Source organism: Bos indicus, chromosome 28 (assembly GCF_029378745.1).
Source record: "Bos indicus isolate NIAB-ARS_2022 breed Sahiwal x Tharparkar chromosome 28, NIAB-ARS_B.indTharparkar_mat_pri_1.0, whole genome shotgun sequence".
Taxonomy (NCBI): domain Eukaryota; kingdom Metazoa; phylum Chordata; class Mammalia; order Artiodactyla; family Bovidae; genus Bos; species Bos indicus.
In genome coordinates, this window is record NC_091787.1 from 42875137 (window position 1) to 42896322 (window position 21186).

At 36.3% G+C, this 21186-nt stretch overlaps 1 protein-coding gene across 6 annotated transcripts in view; it reads left to right on the forward strand.

Annotated features, from left to right (window-relative positions):
- MAPK8 (mitogen-activated protein kinase 8) overlaps positions 1 to 21186 on the forward strand; it is a 99304-nt gene that overhangs the window by 74316 nt on the left and 3802 nt on the right. For 5 of the 6 annotated variants that reach the window (XM_070782231.1, XM_019953912.2, XM_019953911.2 and 2 more), the window contains 8 exons: positions 506 to 564; positions 654 to 792; positions 5805 to 5970; positions 9718 to 9789; positions 11108 to 11290; positions 11592 to 11716; positions 12256 to 12319; positions 15483 to 15560. In XM_070782231.1, coding sequence (XP_070638332.1) covers positions 506 to 564; positions 654 to 792; positions 5805 to 5970; positions 9718 to 9789; positions 11108 to 11290; positions 11592 to 11716; positions 12256 to 12319; positions 15483 to 15560 — 886 coding nt within the window. Of the gene's footprint in view, positions 1 to 505; positions 565 to 653; positions 793 to 5804; positions 5971 to 9295; positions 9368 to 9717; positions 9790 to 11107; positions 11291 to 11591; positions 11717 to 12255; positions 12320 to 15482; positions 15561 to 21186 lie in introns of all 6 variants that reach the window. The other variant, XM_019953913.2, reaches the window with a different exon arrangement.

Sequence of the window (21186 nt, forward strand, 5' to 3'; positions counted from 1 at the left end):
TTTGTGTGTGTGTGTGTAAGACTGTGTTTTAGAGCAGTTTTAGGTTCACAGCAAATCTGAAGAAAAGTACAGAGATGTCCCATATATCCCCTGCCTGCATACATGCATAGCTTCCTGCATTATTAACATCCCCCACCAGAATGGTACATTTTTTTATAATCAGTGAACCTACATTGACATATACTTATCACCCAGAGTCCAGAGTTTGCCTTAGGGTTCACTCTTGGTGGTGTACATTCTGTGGGTTTGGACGACTGTGTAATGATGCATATATCTACCATTATAGTCTCATTCAGAGTCTTGTCTCTGCCCTTAATATCCTCTGTGCTCTGCTTCTCTCCCTGCCCCCAGCCCTGGCCATGAAGGTTTAATATATAAGATAAGGCAATTACTTAAGCTTAGAACATTAGACTTGAAAAACTTCATACAGAGAGTGGCTTTTTTTTAATCCATGTATTTGCAGTTTCCAAATGAAAAATTTTCTATTTCTCTGCTTTTGCCACAGATAATTGGCCTTTTGAATGTTTTTACACCACAGAAATCCCTAGAAGAATTTCAAGATGTGTAAGTGTAATAATTAAAATTTTGTTGATACATATTATTCTTTGATTGTTACTGCATGCTTTAGCTGTTATCTTTTTTCGCCCATAAAGTTACATAGTCATGGAGCTCATGGATGCAAATCTTTGTCAAGTGATTCAGATGGAGCTAGATCATGAAAGAATGTCCTACCTGCTCTATCAGATGCTGTGTGGGATCAAGCACCTTCACTCTGCTGGAATTATTCACCGGGTTAGTAGAAAAAATGGTCATATCTTTTTTTAATCATTGAGGTTAAATTGATGTAACATAGAATTCACGGTATTTCAGAGTGTGCAGTTCAGTGATATTTAGTGCACTCACAGCATTGTGCAACCACTACCGATAGCAAATTTCAAAATAGTTTCATTGCTCCAAAAGGAAACTACCTAGCCCTGGTGGTCATCCCATCCCTTCTCTCCCCAACCCTGACATATACCCGTCTCCTCTCGGTGTCCATGGATCTACCTCTCTGGATGTTTCATATAAGTAGAGTCATACAGTAGATGAGCTTTTTGTCTGGCTGCTTTAACTTGGCATAATGTTTTCAGTTCCACCTGTATTAAGGTGTGTATCAGTAGTCCGTTCCTTTTTATGACTGGTGAATATTCTCTTGTATATATTTACCACATTTTATCTGTTCATCCATTAATGGACATCTGGGTTATTTCCACCTGTTAGCTTTTAGTGCTGTTAAAAACATTAAGGTAGAAGTATTTGAGTTCCTGTTTTTAGTTCTTTTGGGTATCTACCTAGGAGTTTTATTGCTGGGTCTTTTTTTTTGTGTGTGTGATAGTCTAGTGTTTATTTTGTTACGGCAGGTACACTTGAATTTCAAAAATTTAAAACATATAAAAAGTGGTTAGGGACTAACATTTGTATCAACAGTTGATAAATGTCTAAGATTGTTTATTATACAGCAGGGTACAATGGTAGTGCTAACGCCAACAGGGCACTGTGGAAATTAGTCTAAAAATTATTATTAGGCTTTATACAAGCAGCATCATTTGCTGCTGTTTTAGAATTTGGGGACACAGTCTGCTTCTAATGCTAAGCAGTCCATGAACACTTTTAATGTTATACAGTGTTATAGTAATTAGTTTGGCAAATGTTTCAAAATAAAGTAGAAATGTATTCATAACATCACAGAAATGCACATACAGTTTTGTTTTCAATAAGAACCATAATAGGTACAGGTCAGAACTCTTCCCTATATGAAATAATTTACACACGATGAATGCTATAATATCACTATCTAAAATAATCACTAAATACAATTATTTTTCAGAAATAAACAAGCAAAGGTTTTTTTTTCATTATCAAATACCAAAAACATAGAGAATGTATTATTTAACTTTCTGAAGAACCAGCAAATTGTTCCCCACAGTGGGTACACCATTTTACATTTCCAGCAATGGTACACAAAAATTCCAATTTCCCCAAATCTTTGCTGATTCCTAATGACTTTTTCATTCTAGCCATCCTAGTGAGTATGAAGTGGTATCTCATTGTGGTTTTAATTTGCATTTCTCTAATGACATTAAGCATCTTTTCACGATTGTTTTGTATTTGTATATCTTCTTGGAAGAAATATCTATTTAAGCCCTTTGCCCATTTTTTAATTGAGTTGTTTGTCTTTTTGTTGTTATCAGGATTCTTTATATATTCTGAATACTGAATCCTTATCAGATGAGTAATTTGTAAATATTTTCTCCTATTTTGTATGTTGTCTTTTCACTTTCTTGATCTCTCTTGATATGCAAACATTTTAATTTTCATTAAAATCAGTTTATGTTTTCTTTGGTTGTTTGTACTTTTAGTGTCTTACGTGAGAATCCATTGTCGAATTCAAGATCATAAAGATTTACTCTTAGTCTTTCACTGATCGTTTTAGCTCTTACGTTTGGGTCGTTGACCCATTTTGAGTTAATTTTCATATATGATCTGAGATAAGGTGCTAATAACTTCATTCTTTTGCTTGTGGAAATCCAGCTGTCCTAGCACCATTTATTAAGAGAGACCGTTGTTTCCTCACTGAATGATTTTGGCATCCTTACTGAAATTCAGTTGGCTGTAGACATAGGGTTTTATTTCTGGACTCTCCGTTCCCACCTCCATTGGTCTTTGTGTCTGTGCTTTTATCAGTACCGCTTTATTTTGAACACTGCAGCTGAGTAGTGAATTTTGAAATGGAGTAGTACGAGTCCATCACCTTCACTCTTTCTCAATATCATTTTGACTTTTGAGGTCTCCTTGTGATTCCATAGGAATTTTGAGTATCAGCTTTTCCATTTCCACTGAAAAGGCCATTGGAATTGTAATAATAATAAGGATTTCATTGACTCTGTAGGTTGCTTGGGTAGTTTTGCTGTCTTAACTATATTTAGTATTCCAATTCACAAATATAGGTTGTCTTTCCACTTAGGTTGTATTAGTCTATTTTGTGTACCATAACAAAACAGCACAGACTAGGTGGCCTAAACAAGAGAAATTTATTTTCTCACAGTTTTTGGACGTTAGAAGTCCAGGACCAACATGCAAGTAAATTGCGTTTCTAGTGAGATCTCTCTTCCTGATGTGGAGGTAGCCGCCTTCTTGCCGTGTCCTCATATGCCCTTCCTTCCGTGCTTGTAAAAAGAGAGACAAACTCTGGTGTCTGTGTTTCTTTTCTTGTAAGGACACCAGTTCTTGTGCATTGAGCCCAACCCTTATGGCTTCATTTAACCTTAATTGCCTCTATAAGGGTCCTGTCTCCAGATATAGTCACATTAAGGGTAGGACTTCAATGTTTGCACTTGATGGGGGGGCGGCGGGGAATGCAATGTAGTCTGTGACAAATCTTCTATGTTTTACAGTTTTCAGTGTGCAAGTCTTTTCAGGACCTTAGTTAAAATTTTTTCCTAGGTATCTTATTCTTTTGGAAACTATTATAAATGGAGTTATTTTCTTAATTTCTCTTTCAGATTGTCTACTGCTAGTGTATAAGAAACTGGCCCTTCTATTCTTAGTTCCCACTCACATCCCATTGACTAGAATTAATCACAGGCTGGAAAAATGTGGTAGAGAGGATGGAATATTAAGTTAGTCCACTGCTCCTGTCACACATTCATACGAGTTCAGCCCTTCAGAGATAGAGAGAGCAGTGCTGCTCAGCGCCTGTGGGAGGGTGCACGCTGGTGTGTGTGTCCTCAGGTGCTGAGTCGCGTCCGGCTCCTCCCCACCTCAGGACTGCAGCCCGCCAGGCTCCTCTATCCATGGGATTTTCCAGGCAAGGATACTGAAGTAGATTGCCATTGCCTTCTCCGGGGGATCTTCCTGACCCGGGGATTGAACCTGCATCTCCTGCATTGGCAGGCATGTTCTTTACTACCGTGCCACTAGGAAGCCCATACATACTGATATACAAGGATGAATTTCAGATTATATTCTTTTTTGAAAGTTTCTTTCCCTTAACAAAAAATGATTATTTAAAAATTTTTTTATTTTGTTCTTCTTCCAGAGTAAAGTGTTTAAGGTTGAAATCTTATTCCTAGACTAGAATGCAGTACTACAATGAGCCATTAAATCATTAACCAACATGATAGACATTGAAATAGTATCAAAGCTCATATTTATTTTTGAATATGCAGTGTTTCTTTGCTGAGGTATTGCATTTTGGAAATAATGACCACATATTTATAGGATAGCAATGATAAAAATGTGCATCTTCTGTTCCATAAGCCTGTTGATACTTATTTTTAATTTGATAAAACCGATCGATGACATGACAGACCGAGACAGCGTATTAAAAAGCAGAGACATTACTTTGCTGACAAAGGTCCATCTGGTCAAAGCTGTGGTTTTTCCCGTAGTCATGTGCAGATGTGACAGTCGGTCCATAAAGAAGGCTGAGCCCTGGACTGCAGGGAGATCAGACCAGTCAGTCATAAAGGAGATCAGCCCTGAATATTTATTGAAGGGACTGTTGCTGAAGCTGTGACTCCAATACTTTGGCCATCTGATGCAAAGAGCCAGCTCATTGGAAAAGACCCTGGTGCTGGGAAAGATTGAAGGCAAAGGAGATGGGAGCAGCAGAGGATGAGATAGATAGCATCACCAACTCAATAGACATCAATTTGAGCAAACTCTGGGAGATAGTGGAGGAAAGAGGAACCTGGCATGCCATCCGTAGTCCATAGGGTTGCAAAGAGTCAGACACAACTTAGCAGCTGAGCAGCAACAACAAATAGGTGACATATCTTCTAACTCCATCTATGATTGCTTATCAAAATAGGCTGAAGACAGTATACATATTTTGCTGGATATAGACATTGCAAGAGTAATTAATCATTATTTTTCAGGCCAGTTTTCTGTATTGTTAATCATTGATATTCAATATATGTGAATTATAGGCCTGCTTTTTTTGGTCTCTCCGTTCATAATAGGATTCATGGTAGCTAAAAGGCAAGATGGGTTGAACTTGAAGCCTTGAGTATTTATGCTGCTGCCTTTTTATGCTTGTAACATAGAATTCCTTGAGGTTGGGTTCACGTGGGTAGCTTTTCACGGACGTTACTTTGCAGCATCAGCAGCAGGTGATTTTATGGGTTAGTGGCACCAGGACAGTGGTGTCCTGCCTCTGTAGGAAAAAATTGTATGAACAAATTTGTATGATTTTCGGTGAGAGATCAGTGATGGGAAAACTGATGATGATTACTTTGGTCCTTCAGAGTGGAACATCTGCCTGTTTGAAAAGTCAAATGCCATGTGGTTGGGTTGACATAGAATGGCCTGTTGTTGGTATATAATATCTATATAAAGCTTACTGTGATTTTAAAATGAGAATTTTAAAAGCTAGTAATTTAGTGTACAAGTGAATATAAATGCTAACTTATGATTCTCTCTCTTTATTTAACCATGAAAGTTCTTACATGAGCTCTGAGATGCCATTCCAAATCGCTTTTACACCCCTTGATTGAAACTGTCTAGTTAATCATATTTTCTAGCAAATAAAACATTACTAACTTCTAATAACTACTGTATGTATTTGTAAATTAAAAATGCCATCAAGCTAATTTCTCAGATTTGCCTATTTATGATGAATCTTTGCAGTGGTAACAATTACAGTTTGAGAAAAATGAACAATTAGCATGAATTGTTTTATAAGAGATCTCATTCATAACGAGTATACTGCAAAATATTTGTTTATATCATAGCAGTCATTTTTTGTATTTTTATTTTTGAAGGACTTAAAGCCCAGTAATATAGTAGTAAAATCAGACTGCACTTTGAAGATTCTTGACTTTGGACTGGCCAGGACTGCAGGAACTAGTTTTATGATGACACCTTACGTAGTGACTCGCTACTACAGAGCACCTGAGGTCATCCTAGGCATGGGCTACAAAGAAAACGGTCAGCAAACACTCTTTACTTGAAATTCTGTTCAGATTTATTTGCTTTTGTTTATCAGATTTCTTATGTAAATACTTAAATTGAAATGCATAAAGAAAATTATCGCTGTTTGAGATGTTTATCAAGACTTTGGAAGTAACTACAAATTTTGTCATAAAAGTTTGGAAAAACTTGGGGCCCCTGTTTATTTAAATACAAATACATAATCATCAGTACAACCATCGAATAAAGAATTTGTTACCATGGCCCCCGTAACAGAATACGTATATAGAATACATACCATCTTCTTGCCTGTAGCGTGAAGATGAGCACTCTGACATGGGCGCAGGAAGTGTATAGTGGGCCCGCAGCTTTAGGGGTGATCTGAGTTTGCATTAATGGTATTTGCACACATTTCCTGTCCCATGACATTAAAGTTAATAGCAGTAGCACCTAGTGCAGACTTTAAGAGCTACAGTAAGGCTGTTGTGCAAAGCTGATGGATAATTAATTGAAGGTGACCTTTCAGAGGAAATGGTGTTTCATCAAAGCCCTTGTGTCCAACCTTAAAGAAATGGCATTATTATGTGCGAATATAGCCAGTTACATAAATTAACACTAGAATTAGGTTGAAGAAAATGATCAGGCATGTAGTTCATGAATTTTAAAAAAATGTATACATACACATATTTCTACCTAAGAAAGTTTGCTGAATCTCAGTCATTTGGAAGATGAATAAGTCTACACATGATTTTATTGACTTTAACTTTTAAAATGTGATAATTGAAAATACTTTATAAAGTAGGACATAGACATTTTTTCTAGCAAAAGACTCTGAAACAGCAGTTTACTCTGAATCAGGAAACTGTATCAAATCAGTTTTGAGGATTCTTTTTTTCTAAAAAAGATAACTTTGAAGTGAGGATTTTAGCTTAATATTCTTATCTGAGCTAGTTAAAAACACTTTAAACATTTATTATCAGTATTATTCTTTTGTTCTTAAATAAACATGCTGTTCTCTTGTCTTACTCTTGACCTAAAATTGTCTTACACCCTGTAAAATCCAGTGAGTTAGATTTAGTATTAGACTCTCTCTTTTTTTTTTTTTGGAGAATTGCTATTTCAAGTGACAACATGATCATCGTCTTTGTATTTGCTGTAAAACCATTGACTGTCATGAATAATGTGCGGTGTGTCACTTCATCTTGGCATTGTGATCTTAGGCGCTCCCTAGTAGAAATCAGCACATGACAGAAAAACTGTCATGTAAAGAGTTGACATACTTTCCTTTCTTAGATAAGAATTATATAGATTCACTTTATTGCGTTCTTTCTTTTGTCTCCAGGAAACTGAGTCAAATATAATGCTTAATATTGATAACTACATTAGCCAGCAAGGTCAAATATAAGAACTTCCACCTTTTAGTGGCACCTCTCACCCATCCTACACCTGTTTTTATCAACTTTGTTTATATATATGTCTTTTATTGCAAGCTACCCTCAAAGCTTTTTGGAAAGTGAGATAACGGGGTATATTTAAACTGCCAAATAGACTAAGCAGTTAGACCTGTAAAGCTCTTTTTATGTTTGAATCAGGCTTGTCATATTCTGAGGAAAGCCTTCATTAGCCCAGACAATGCTTGCAATAGCCTCTCATGCTTGTAGCTTTTGAAATGTTTTAAAATATGTTTTTCTCAAGATTATGTACATAAAATTACATATTTAATATTACATATTAAATATCCTAGATATTTAACTAAAGCTTGGTGTTCTCTATAAAATCCACAAGGAAAAATTGTAATAGATTTTTGCCAGAAATGAAAACCCTGGAAAAAAATTTTCTCTGAACTGATAGGTGAATATAACTTTCCCTCTAAAATTTTATCCTTGGAAGTTGAATTATGCCATAGATAAAAAAGATTTGTATGTATTCTAATGTGAAATTTTAGAGAAACTTTAGTTCCACAGGATTTCCAAAATTTATTCCTAAATATAGCTCCTAAAATTCTGTAATGAGCTAATAGTCTCCTTATGAGTGTATTAGAAAGTACAGATTTTAAGTTCCCAAGTCATCCTGCATGGTTAAAGGTACATCTCTAACATCTATTCCTGCTCTTTTATTCTTTTGCTATTAAAAGATTTGAAGTCTTCAGACTTCAAAAACAAATGCATATTACTAAAACTTTCCCTTCAAATTGCTTATTCTTCCCCTTCTGGTATTAAACTGTAAGCACCTTCTCTTTTTATCTGCTTTCAAACCCAAAGATATAAAGTGTCAGGGTATGTGGTTAGTTTTAATGAAATAGGTGGAGATCCTCAAATTGCTCATTTCTGTGTTCGGCGCATTCTTTTCAACATTGGTTGGAACTCTCATTTAAAACTAACAAGCGTCACAGGATTTCCCCTGTGGTCCAGTGGTTAAGACTCGTACTTCTACCACAGGGGATGCAGGTTCAATCCCTGCTCATCCCGTGTGGCCAAAATAAAAAATAAAGTCGGCAAGGGTCAGTAAGTCTAGTGGGAGACTCTGTAGATAATAAATTTGCGGGAGCTTTCATGCTGTGTTCAGCCGAAACCAGCTTCTTACACCAAAAGTGGTTTAGTTCTACAGGCTTAAAACACTTTAGGTGGAAAACATGAAATATACTTTCTTGGCTGTGTTTTCTTGACTGTTTGTTCATTCTCTATGTACTTGTTCCCTTTGGGGTAGTAGAGTAAATGCAACATGGTGTTGCCAAGAAAACAAATGATTTTCTATTCAGAGTAAACATAGCACTTCTCAAAACAAATTTATGAACTCCAGCTTGAAAGTTTCTGAAGACCTTTAGGTTAACTTTTTAACTGTAATTATTCATAGAAACATTATTTCTGTTCAATGTTTTAATACGCTAGACTGTTTCTGCTCATGCTTTTTTCTGTTATTTTACTTAAAGAGAGAGTATAATGCACAGTTGACCCTCCAAATAGTATCAAGATTTTATTTTTTAAATTCTGGTACCTCCTGTACATTTTCAGCCTTATTTATAAATTTGTGTTGGTTCCTTTTCATATTTTATCAGTAAATTTTCAGGGGCAAACTATAGGTTTTACAATCATGTGATTTCTGTGCATAGCTCTCCCTTTAAATTAGATATGTAGCTAAAAGGCTACACTTCACATTTGCTTTTGTGAATCAAAGCCTTTTGAAAAATATTTTATGTTTTAAATTATTCCATTAGCTAAAATTAAAGTCACTTTTTTCTTTCTGTGATGTTTTGCAATGTTTATATAATGCAGTCATATTATGCTTCTTTGATTTTAACGACCTTTTGCTTTGCTTTTCCTTCTTTTGTGCTGCAAACATATAGTGGATTTATGGTCTGTGGGGTGCATTATGGGAGAAATGGTTTGCCACAAAATCCTCTTTCCAGGAAGGGACTGTATCCTTGTGCTGCTGCAGCAGTTTGATTAGTTAGGTGATGAACTCCCTTATGTTCTCTAATGAAGATGAATATAGTGTACATTCATACACGTGGGGTTTTTTAAACAGACGTAAAGTTTGTGGCTGTTATAGTTCAAAAATTTCGGTAATGTTTGTAGGCTGCATTTGGCAGTAGGACATACAGTCTCTGCTGGTAGTCAGAGCACATTCACTGTCACCCATTTTTATTTTATACTGCTTTCTTTAATTTTGAAGTATACATGGTGTGCGTGATTTTTTTTTAATGTTTATATATTTTTTTATTTTAACCAAAATCTTTATGTTAATGTCATTGCATTTTGTTTTCAGTTGACATTTGGTCAGTTGGGTGCATCATGGGAGAAATGATCAAAGGTGGTGTTTTGTTCCCAGGTACAGATCGTATCCTTATCTTTGGCCTAAAGTGTAGTTTCTAAAGGTCAAAATGTATGACAGCACTTCAGCTTGATCAGGTATAATGTATTTTGTCTCTCCCTAATAAAGTATTGTTAAATTACTCTTTGAAAATACCACCTGCTATTTGACATAGACTTTCCTTTCCCTCATTGGTTGTCTCATTTGTTAATTCTGAAAACTACTCAAGTTAATTATCCACAATTACTTGTTGGCTTTGAGTTGACTTATTTAACCTAAATCAAAAATCATGGCTTGCATTAAATTTTTCTAATAATTATACACTTGAGTAAGTCTAGAAGTACTTAGGACATACTATGAATTTTGAAATTGTCGTTTCTGGTCATCCTTTTGTTTTGCCCACCCCCCCCCCCACCTTCTTTTTTGTTAATGTTCTGTGTGTTCTGTGTCTTTCCGTTGTTGTCTCGTTTCTCAACATAACATACTGATCTTTCCATCTGAGAGTTTCAGCAGTAATAGTTGAATATGGTGATGAATAGGTTGGGTTCACGATTTTTGTTCATCTGACTACTTCTGGTATTTATAGTAGCAGTGGTCTTTTAGGTGTTTCTCAGCGAGTGACACTTAGTTTGAAGAAGACGAATGGGAGAAACCGTATTCACTGGGTTACAGTAAGAAAGTTTTAGGTCTTAATCCACGGGGAGCACTTGAAGTATAAAGACTAAAGACTAGAAGGAAAGAAACCAGGGAATTCTAGCCTTATTCCTTAACCAAAATAGTGAGTCATTTTCTCAGATTTCAGAGCTTTAAACTTAATTTTAGTTAACATAAGCTAAACAAATGGCAAAAAGAAATGCCGTCATTTTTATTGCTACTGGTTATTTTCTGTTAGTTTAGAAAACTTGGAAAAGCAGGACAGATAATAAATATTTCTTATCTTCTCAAAAATGCAGTCACATTTTCTGATAAGCTAGAAGAAAAGGCAAATTCTATGTTCAAAATTGTGTCATTTATATTTAGAGTCTGTATGGGTAGTAATTACCATTTTTCTTTGAGCCACTCATTATTTGTATTTGGAATTTGTGAGTTTAAGCTTCCATTTTAATGATAAAATCAGTATTAGTAGACACACACATACACATAATAAATAAGGTTAACAAAAGCTTGTTATTGATTCTTTTTGTCCACCTACAGTCATTGCCTTTTGCAAGGTGGCTATAAGATTTATAACTGCCACATTCTTTCTTAGAATTTTAAATTGCTATTTTCATGTTATTTTAATATGGATATGACTGATATGTTGAACATGAGATGCACAGTATTTTTCTTAGCTACTTGATACTAGATATTGATCAGTGGAATAAAGTTATTGAACAGCTTGGAACACCATGTCCTGAATTCATGAAGAAACTACAACCAACAGTAAGGACTTATGTTGAAAACAGACCTAAATATGCCGGATATAGCTTTGAGAAACTCTTCCCTGATGTACTTTTCCCAGCTGACTCGGAACACAACAAACTTAAAGGTACTTTTTAAAATATTACCTTTAATTCCATTGTGGGTAGGTGGCTGTGGAGGAGGTTTTTATGGGGGTGTATTTATATTGTTATGGGACGTAACTCAGCATTATTTCTGAGTAATGGAACACTGTGAGGTTTTAGTTACTTTTAGTTATATTTTTAATCATATGTATGATCTAATTTTATAGTAAATCTATTCTTTTTAAAGCATTTTTTAGTAAATGATAATTTCAGGTTTCTGAAATTGATTGATAATTTTAAAACCTTATGAGATACGTGTACATAAACATCTCATTACTTTTGCAGCCAGTCAGGCAAGGGATTTGTTATCCAGAATGCTGGTAATCGACGCATCTAAAAGGATTTCTGTAGACGAAGCTCTCCAGCACCCGTATATCAATGTCTGGTATGACCCTTCTGAAGCAGAAGCTGTAAGTTCTTTTCTGAATGTTTGAAGAATATATTGTACTCTTAGAGTTGAAGTTAGGTTTGGAGTATATTTTTTTAATTTTAAATAAAAATATAAATAAATGATGATGGTGCTTTCTGTTTTTGCATTAAAAATTCCTTTAGAGAATGAACATATCCAAGTACCTCCTACACAAAATAAACTTCCCTCCCATTGTTTCTTGCCTTTTTGCCTTATTACCTTGTAAGTTGAGCTCTTTGAGAAAACATCTTAACTTTGTTGTAAACAAATTACTGTGCCCAAAGCATAGCACAATTCTGTGATGTAAATAAAATATACTAGCTGCAAAAACAAGAAAAAAAAGACTGTTAAGCATCTCTTTTCCTGTCATGGAGTCTTCCCAAATTAGTCTGTCTACACAAAATCAGCATTGATCATTGATCAGTCTTGGTATAATGGTGTGTTTTTCCAAGGCTTCTGCATGATTAATATTTCAAGTAATTATAAGGAATTTATATACTTTGAATAAACTGACTCAATTTTTGTTACCTTGTTTTTCAGCCACCACCAAAGATACCTGACAAGCAGTTAGATGAAAGGGAACACACAATAGAAGAGTGGAAAGGTAACATTCACCAGATTTCTTAAGATGGAGCTGAGAGCGCTCTGGCTTTCTATGCTGTTTATTCATCATTTTAGGGAGATGAAAGATATTTTCTGTTATTCATAGCTGATATTTGATAATATGATTTAAAATATTTTGCAGAAGTAGAAACTAAACCTCCTTCCTTCACTAACTTAATGCCTTATGTTCCCCACCCCAGACAGAAGCACATTTGTACTTTCAGGAACTTTAATATTCTTTCATACTCTGCGAATACACAAACCTGTGTGTGTGCTGTCTCCCCCTTCTCCTCTCCCACCCTGTTTTAATCACATACAGTTGTATGCAACTCACAATTGCTTTGTTGATATTATCGTATATTTTAGAGATTATTCCCTCTTGCTCCATATACCCGGCTCCTCTGCTTTAATAGCTGGGTAGTGATCTGCTGTGCAGCTGTGTCACAGGGTCGCTCTGACAGCCATTTGAAGAGCTTAAGCTGGGTCTAGTCTGTTGTTATTGCAGTCAGCTCTGTAGTATTGTGCACATCTGAGAATATGCCTGTGAGAAAGATCTTAAAAGGAGATTTGCTGGGCCAAAGGATATTTTCAGCTGTTTCTAATTACTCTCTGAAGAAATTATAGCAGTTTACACTCACATCAGCATTGTATAGGAATATCTAACAGAGTAGTTTTTTTTTTTTTTTTTTTTTTTACTTTGGTTGAATATTAATAATGCTTTGAAAGTCTTGGAAATGTTAAAGTATTTCTTTCTTTAAAAGATTCCCTGGGACATTTTAGCCAAGTTACCTTTAGATCTCATTTGCTTCTGTTTATATTGTTGTCATGTAATATTTTGACCAATTTTGTATCTGCATGACTTTGGAGAAGTCACTTAAAATCAGGTGGACAGAAGATATGTTATTAAGAGCTAAGAACCTAAATACTTGGAAGGCAAAAGGGACTGGGGAGGTATAAACCAAAGCAGGTAGTCCATTTACAGGTTTATTTGGGAGGAATTAAGTTGATTCTTTCTTCGGAATAATCAGAAATTAGTTTTCCCTCAGTTGACTTGGGAGACATATAGTATTAATAAGGTTCTGTAGAGCCCACCAAGACGACAGAATGAGGTGGAACCTAGTACATCTGACGGTGTAACATGTCGTATACAAGAGTATAGAAACTGTGGATCAGAGTGGGTGTTAAAATGTCTAACCTGATACTTTATATATCATTACATTTACAGGAAACATATATGATATTTTGTGGAATTTTAATAGGCCCCCAGTTGTAAAACACACTATTATATACCACTAAGAAAGAGAAACACAATGCCAGCTGTACTGCACCATTAAGCTAACTGAAAAAAGTACGTCTAAAAATCAGTGAAACATAGTATTTTCATTTGTATATTTCTAGGATTTTTGATTACTTTAAACATACTTATTTTTGTTCTGTATCTTTTTCTCCTACCCAAATGCAGTTTAATAGCTACCTACAAACTCCCTTTTTAGCATCATAACAGAAAAAATTCAGTGCCAAAGCCATTAACTACAGATTAATTTGTCTAGTTAGTATCCTGGGTTAGTTTGGTTCTTCTGCCTTCAGTTCAGTTCAGTCGCTCAGTCGTGTCCGACTCTTTGCGACCCCATGAATCGCAGAACGCCAGGCCTCCCTGTCCATCACCAACTCCTGGAGTTTATTCAAACTCATGTCCATCGAGTCAGTAATGCCATCCAGCCATCTCATCCTCTGTCGTCCCCTTCTCCTTTTGCCCCCAGTCCCTCCCAGCATCAGCGTCTTTTCCAATGAGTCAACTCTTTGCATGAGGTGGCCAAAGTATTGGAGTTTCAGCTTCAGCATCATTGCTTCCACTGAACACCCAGGACTGATCTCCTTTAGGATGGACTGGTTGGATCTCCTTACAGTCCAAGGGACTCGCAAGAGTCTTCTCCAACACCACAGTTCAAAAGCATCAATTCTTTGGCGCTCAGCTTTCTTCACAGTCCAACTCTCACATCCATACATGACCACTGGAAAAACCATAGCCTTAACTAGACGGACCTTTGTTGGCAAAGTGCTATCTAGGTTGCTTTTTACAAAGAGATATTGTTTTATCTCTCTCTCTTTTTAATCCTCCTATCTGGAATGCTTATCATTCCTTTTTGTTTCTTAAAGACATCTCCCGTTCTTGCCTCTATCAAAAGACTTCCTATTTCTCTTCTTCCTAGCTCAAGTAGGTTACCATCACAAGCAGACTTCGGTGTCTCCAGCTCTTGTTCATCCCAACATATCCACTTATTTTACCTTATTATCAACGTGAATATTGCCATACCCTGTGGTCAGAAATCATTTATCAAATGTTTAATGAATTACAGACTCCTTGAAATTCTGTGCAGCGTTTTTTGTGTATACATTTTTCTCAGAAGAGCATTCATTGCTTTTATGCAGTCCTCAAAGAACTTTATGACCTGAGAAGAATAATGGCAATGTTAGCATACTCCAGAAAGGTCTTAAGTTGACAGGCAGACTCGGTTGGAGTGGCCCTGCCAGCCGTATACCCACCATCCAGAAGCCTAGCTAAGGAACGAGATGCTCGTGAAGAAATCTGTATAGTAATAATAGGCCATGCTTCAACTCAGAAGATGTTGAAGGATAGCTACCTGATTCTTTTCCTTTAATGAAGATGTATTTGTATTCTTTTCTGATTAAAGAAGGTTCCATATACTCTTGCATTTATATCTTTTAACAGGTATCTGGTAAGTACCTACAGTGTACCATGCTGTATGCCAGGCTTTATGCTCTATTGGGAAATAGAAGTTAGTAAGACAAATTTGATTCAAGCTCTCATTGAGAGAATTAAATGAGTATTTGTAGTATAGAATGATATAGTATAAAGTCCTGGTGGAGTATAGAAGATGAAACTTCTAACCTCAGATCTATCTTAATCTAACTTTTGGAATATTACAACAGAGATTTTTTTTCTTTCAATATAATTCATGGTTGAGGATTGATAAATTGTTATTAACACCTTTGAACCTTTAGTTGACACTTTTCAACCTTCTACCATTGCAAGGACACCATTCGAAGTATTTAATGTGTGTGAATATTTTTTACTTAACATATACATATCTTGGGAGATTGTCTCTCAGACTTTGAAAAGTTTTTATTTACCTCTTTTTCAGAATTGATATACAAAGAAGTTATGGACTTGGAGGAGAGAACCAAGAATGGAGTTATACGGGGGCAGCCCTCTCCTTTAGGTTGGTTACAATATAAGCTCAGTTATGATTGCAGTTTACTTCTGGTGTCGTAATCTTCAGTGGCCTGAAACTTTCTGTTCTTTCTGTATTTACTACCATTCGTATCCAGGTTTAGTAAATATAAGGAATACTGTTTCTGTGGTTAAATTTGAAAGCACTGGCACACCGTTCTATCAGTACATTGTACTAATATATCAGTAACTGACTTCATAAAATGCGCATCTTTTTCTGTGATACTGACATCCCATTGAAGAACTGAAATTTAAAACCTTTTTTATTGTTGGCATTGTTGTGTTAAAACTGCTGTCAGAAGGTATTCTATCTCTTAAGAATGTTAGCTTTGTATGAGTTAAACATTCTCTTTTATCATAAGCTCATGTTAACTTTGAGTGCTTGTAAAGCATGAAGACTTGAAGGGAAGAGTCAGATGACAGCATATACGTAGTAAGCACATACCACAGGGTAGACACAGGTGGGTTCTGTACTGCATTTCATTCAGCCCTGGAAAACCCCAAGGAAGGGATTTGTATGCACATTTTACAGATGAGGAACCAGTTTAGAAAAGTTAAATGATATAAGACTACAAATCTTTTATGTAGAAAAGTGAATACTTGAAGCCATGTTTATCAGTAACTTCAAGAAGGCGTGGTTTTTCCAGCATCCAATTTGGTCTCTGGCTGGCAGCAGAGACTTGTGGCTACAAAGATTAGGGAGAGATTAAATTTGAGCTGAGTCTTGAAGAATACTGTTTACACTGATAGGTCTTGAATTAGAGTAAAACTGTGTCATTTTAATCATCCTTCTAAAACTCATATACAATAATTCTAAGAAAAAAATGGGATATCATATCTAGCATCTTGTTTATGAAGTAATATTTATAACTGCAGTTTCAGGTGCCCAGTTTTTTATACTGTAAACATATATTTAAATAATTTTTGTAGCTTTCTATGACATTTTTGCTTATATTTTAATTCTTTGTTTTTTAAATCCTTGATCAGAAATGCAGTCTTCCAAATTATAATATAGATTCTCTTGAAAATATAAATTGGTTTCAACAGCTTATACCTACAATTAGTTGTAACGAAGGGTCTGTTATAAATGCTTTAATAACTGAGTTTTTTTGGTGGCTCCCTGGTGGCTCAGATGGTAAAGCGTCTGCCTGCAATGCGGGAGACCCGGGTTCAATCCCTGGGTTGGGAAGATCCCCTGGAGAAGGAAATGGCACCCCACTCCAGTACTCTTGCCTGGAAAATTCCACGGACTGAGGAGCCTAGTAGGCTACAGTCCATGGAGTCACAAAGAGTCGGACACGATTAAGTGACTTCACATAATAACTGAGTTAATTAATTGGCTTTGTAATTGATATGCAGTAGTCATGTAAGTGAATTGTTCATGATGGAGGCTCAAATTGAATTTGAAAAATCCATTATTTAGAAGACTTTTATACTTTAGCATAATATCCTAGTCAGTGGCACATCATGTCAAATGTTTGAGTAAACTTAATCATCTCATGAAAGATACAGCAGTTGTATTTGTTCTTAATTTATAAGTGAAAAATTTTAATCCTAGACAACCTTTAATTTTAGTGACTAAGTCAGTGAAAGGACAGGACTAGAAGTTTCTAGACATTTTCTAGATTCTCAGTTACAGCTTGCAAAGAAGAGTGTTAGTAAATTAATGCTGTAAAAATATTCAGTTCTTGATTATATGCAAAAACAGAAGAAACAATATTTAATTACTCAAAATATCAGGAATTCATAATACCATTTTGTCTTGATTTTAAAAAGTAAATATATAATTTAGCCCCCTGGATTTCCTCTTGTCTTTATTTTGGTTTATGTAATATTAAAATGAGTTTGCATGCCTTTGAGTATGTAGAGAGTAACGGAGAGGGAAATGATAGATACCTGAAATAAAAGATATCAGATCCAGAAATTAAAGACTTTCAGATCCAGATAAATTAAAGATTTTTCCATATTGTTGCCATTCAGAGACTTTACTGAGAATTTACTATATTGCTTGAAAGGTCAGAGTAAACAAGTTTTTTTTCCTTAGGTATTTGATTTTCAGATTAAAAAGTTAACTAATTTATGATGCATTTAAATTTTAATTTTTATTAAATTAAGAAATTTGGATAAAATAAAATTTGGATTAAAAATAGAGGCATGAGAAAGTATATGTGATAAAACACTCTTATGATTTGAATGTTTCAGTACAGGTCTTTGAAGCCATCGGTGGGATTGTATGCTGTAGTCAGAAAAGGTGCATCCTGTAGTGCTGTACGAACTGAACTTTTTTTTTTCTGAAGTGATTTTAATCTGTAGATGACAGACTCTAAATGATACTCAGAATTGAACTTCTAAGAGTTTAGTGTCATTATTGCACTGTGACTGGGCGCTTAGAAGGTTCTTGGGTCTAGAATTCTAGGTTATCACACCCCTCCTTCTCCTCTCTCCTGTCAGCCCTGAGGCATCCCGCGCACCTCCTTTGCCAGTGCACCTCCCATCCCCTGCTCCGTCCCTTGAGGTTTCATTCTTCTCTGTCTCCCAGTCCCTGCCAGCGCCCTAAAGATTTGCCTATTCCAAGTCCCCTAGTTAATTCATTGTTGGACTTGAAGACAAGCTCTCAGAGGCCCGTTCATATTTAAATGTTTTATTTCTTGTCATTGGACAGAAAGGAGGGATAATTTCAAACACTGAGGTACTGGGTTCTGGAGCAGTGGTTTTCAACTCGCTAAGTTTTAACATCATTGGGTCCCTGAAACTCAACCCTAAAAATTTTTATTACTCAGTTTGAAAACTGTTGCTTTTTATTCCATAAATCTGTTCTTAAGAACTTCTGTATAACATGCATTATTTAATATACTCAAATTTGGAATGATTCTTATTCAGTGATTCTTATTTAGTAGTTCAAAAGCTGTTATCTATTGAATGAGTCATATTCCCCGCCCCATAATGTCGTTTCTTCTTCCTGACCCAGTTGCACTGTGAGAATTTTTCTGTAGGTTAAGTATTCCTGTTACTTTTTAAAATCTAGGAAATGCTTGTTTGGCTATACTTTTGGTAAAGGAAAAGAGTCTCCCCTACGTTTATCTCTTTATTAAGCCCATATGTACATTTATCAAGTACTTATTAGAACTGAAATAACAAGACCCGAGTTTACCCATCTAGAGCACTTGTGTGGCTCTGGCAAGTCATGTAACCAAATGGGGCAGTTGGACCAAGGATCCTTTGAATTAAAATGATTTTAATCTTTGTCCTGGCTTTTGCTTTAAAACAGGATATATCAGAAGGATGGTTTGTACTTTACAGTGAGAAGATGTCATGAAGCATTTTTTATTAGGGCAGTAGTTTTATTTTTAAAAATTTATTTTATTGAAGTATAATTGGTTTACAATGCTGTGTTTCTGGAGTACAGGGAAGTGCTTCAGTTATCCATATACACAGTAGCACAGTAGTACAGATTTGCTTTTGCTCATCTCACACTCCCAGTCCAGCCACCCTCACCCCTCCTGTTAGGCCAGCCACCAGCCTGTTCTCTATGTGTCTTTTTTTGTTTCATAGATAAATTCATTTGTCGTATTTTAGAGTCCACATGTAAGTGATATCATATGGTAGTTGTTTTTCTGACTTAGAATGATAATTTCTAGGCCATCCATATTGCTGCAGATAACTTTATTTTGTTATTTTTTATGGCTGAGTAGTATTCCAAGGTGTGTGTGTGTGTGTGTATGTGTGCAGCACATCTTCTTTATCCATTGACCTGTTATATTGTACATACAGGCTGCTTCTGTGTCTTGGCTGTTGTGAATAGTGCTGCAGTGAGTGCTGGTGTGCGTGTATCTTTTCAGATTATAGTCTTGTCTGGAGATATGCCTAGGAGTGGGGTTGATGGATCATATGGCAGTTTTCTTTTTAGTTTTTTGAAGAAACTCAAAACTTTGCATGCAAAGTTGGGCACAATAAAGGACAGAAATGGTATGGACCTAACAGAAGCAGAAGATATTAAGTAGAGGTGGCAAGAATACACAGAAGAACTGCACAAAAAAGATCTTCACGACCCAGATAATCACGATGGTGTGATCACTCACCTAGAGCCAGACATCCTGGAATGTGAAGTCAAGTGGGCCCTAGGAAGCATCACTACGAACAAAGCTAGTGGAGGTGATGGAATTCCAGTTGAGCTATTTCAAATCCTGTAAGATGATGCTGTGAAAGTGCTGCACTCAATTTGCCAGCAAATTTGGAAAAGTTATCAGTAGCCATAGGACTGGAAAAGGTCAGTTTTCATTCCAATTCCAAAGAAAGGCAATGCCAAAGAATGCTCCACCTACCACACAATTGCACTCATCTCACACGCTAGCAAAGTAATGCTCAAAATTCTCCAAGCCAGACTTCCACAGTATGTGAACCATTGGATTTTAAAAAGGCAGAGGAACCAGAGATCAAATGGCCGATATCCGTTGGATCATTGAAAAAGCAAGAGAGTTCCAGAAAAACATCTACTTCTGCTTTATTGACTATCCCAAAGCATTTGACTGTGTGGACCACAGCAAACTGGGAATTCTGAAAGAGATGGGAATACCAGACCACCTGACCTGCCTCCTGAGAAATCTGTATACAGGTCAGGAAACAACAGTTAGAACTGGACGTGAAACAGCAGACTTGTTGCAAATAGGAAAAGGAGTACATCAAGGCTGTGTATTGTCACCCTGCTTATTTAACTTATATGCAGAGTACATTACATCATGAGAAATGCTGGGCTAGATGAAGCAAAGCTGGAATCAAGATTGCTGGGAGAAATATCAATAATCTCAGATATGCAGATGACACCACCCTTAAGCAGAAAGTGAAGAAGAACTCAAGAGCCCCTTGATGAAAGTGAAAGAGGAGAATGAAAAAGTGGCTTAAAACTCAACATTCAGAAAACAAAGATCATGGCATCTGGTCCCATCACTTCATGACGAATAGATGGGGAAACAATGACGGACTTTTTTTCCTGGGCTCCAAAATCACCGCACATGGTGACTGCAGCCATGAAATTAAAAGACGCTTACTCCTTGGAAGGAAAGTTATGGCTCCAAAATCACCGCACATGGTAACTGCAGCCATGAAATTAAAAGACGCTGACTCCTTGGAAGGAAAGTTATGGCCAACCTAGACAGCTAATTAAAAAGCAGGGACATTACTTTGCCAACAAAGGTCCATCTAGTCAAAGCTATGGTTTTTCCAGTAGTCATGTATGGATGTGAGAGTTGAACTATAAAGAAAGCTGAGTAGTGAAGAATTGATGCTTTTGAACTGTGGTGTTGGAGAAGACTCTTGAGATTCCCATGGACTGCAAGGAGCTCCAACCAGTCCATCTGAAAGGAAATCAGTCCTGAATATTCACTGGAAGAACTGATGCTGAAGCTGAAACTCCCAATACTTTGGCCACCTCATGTGAAGAACTGACTCATTGGAAAAGACCCTGATGCTGGGAAAGATTGAAGGTGGGAGGAGAAGGGGACGACAGAGGATGAGATGGTTGGATGGCATCACCAACTCAATGGACATGAGTTTGAGTAAACTCCGGGAGTTGGTGATGGACAGGGAAGCCTGGCATGCTGCAGTCCATGGGGTCACAA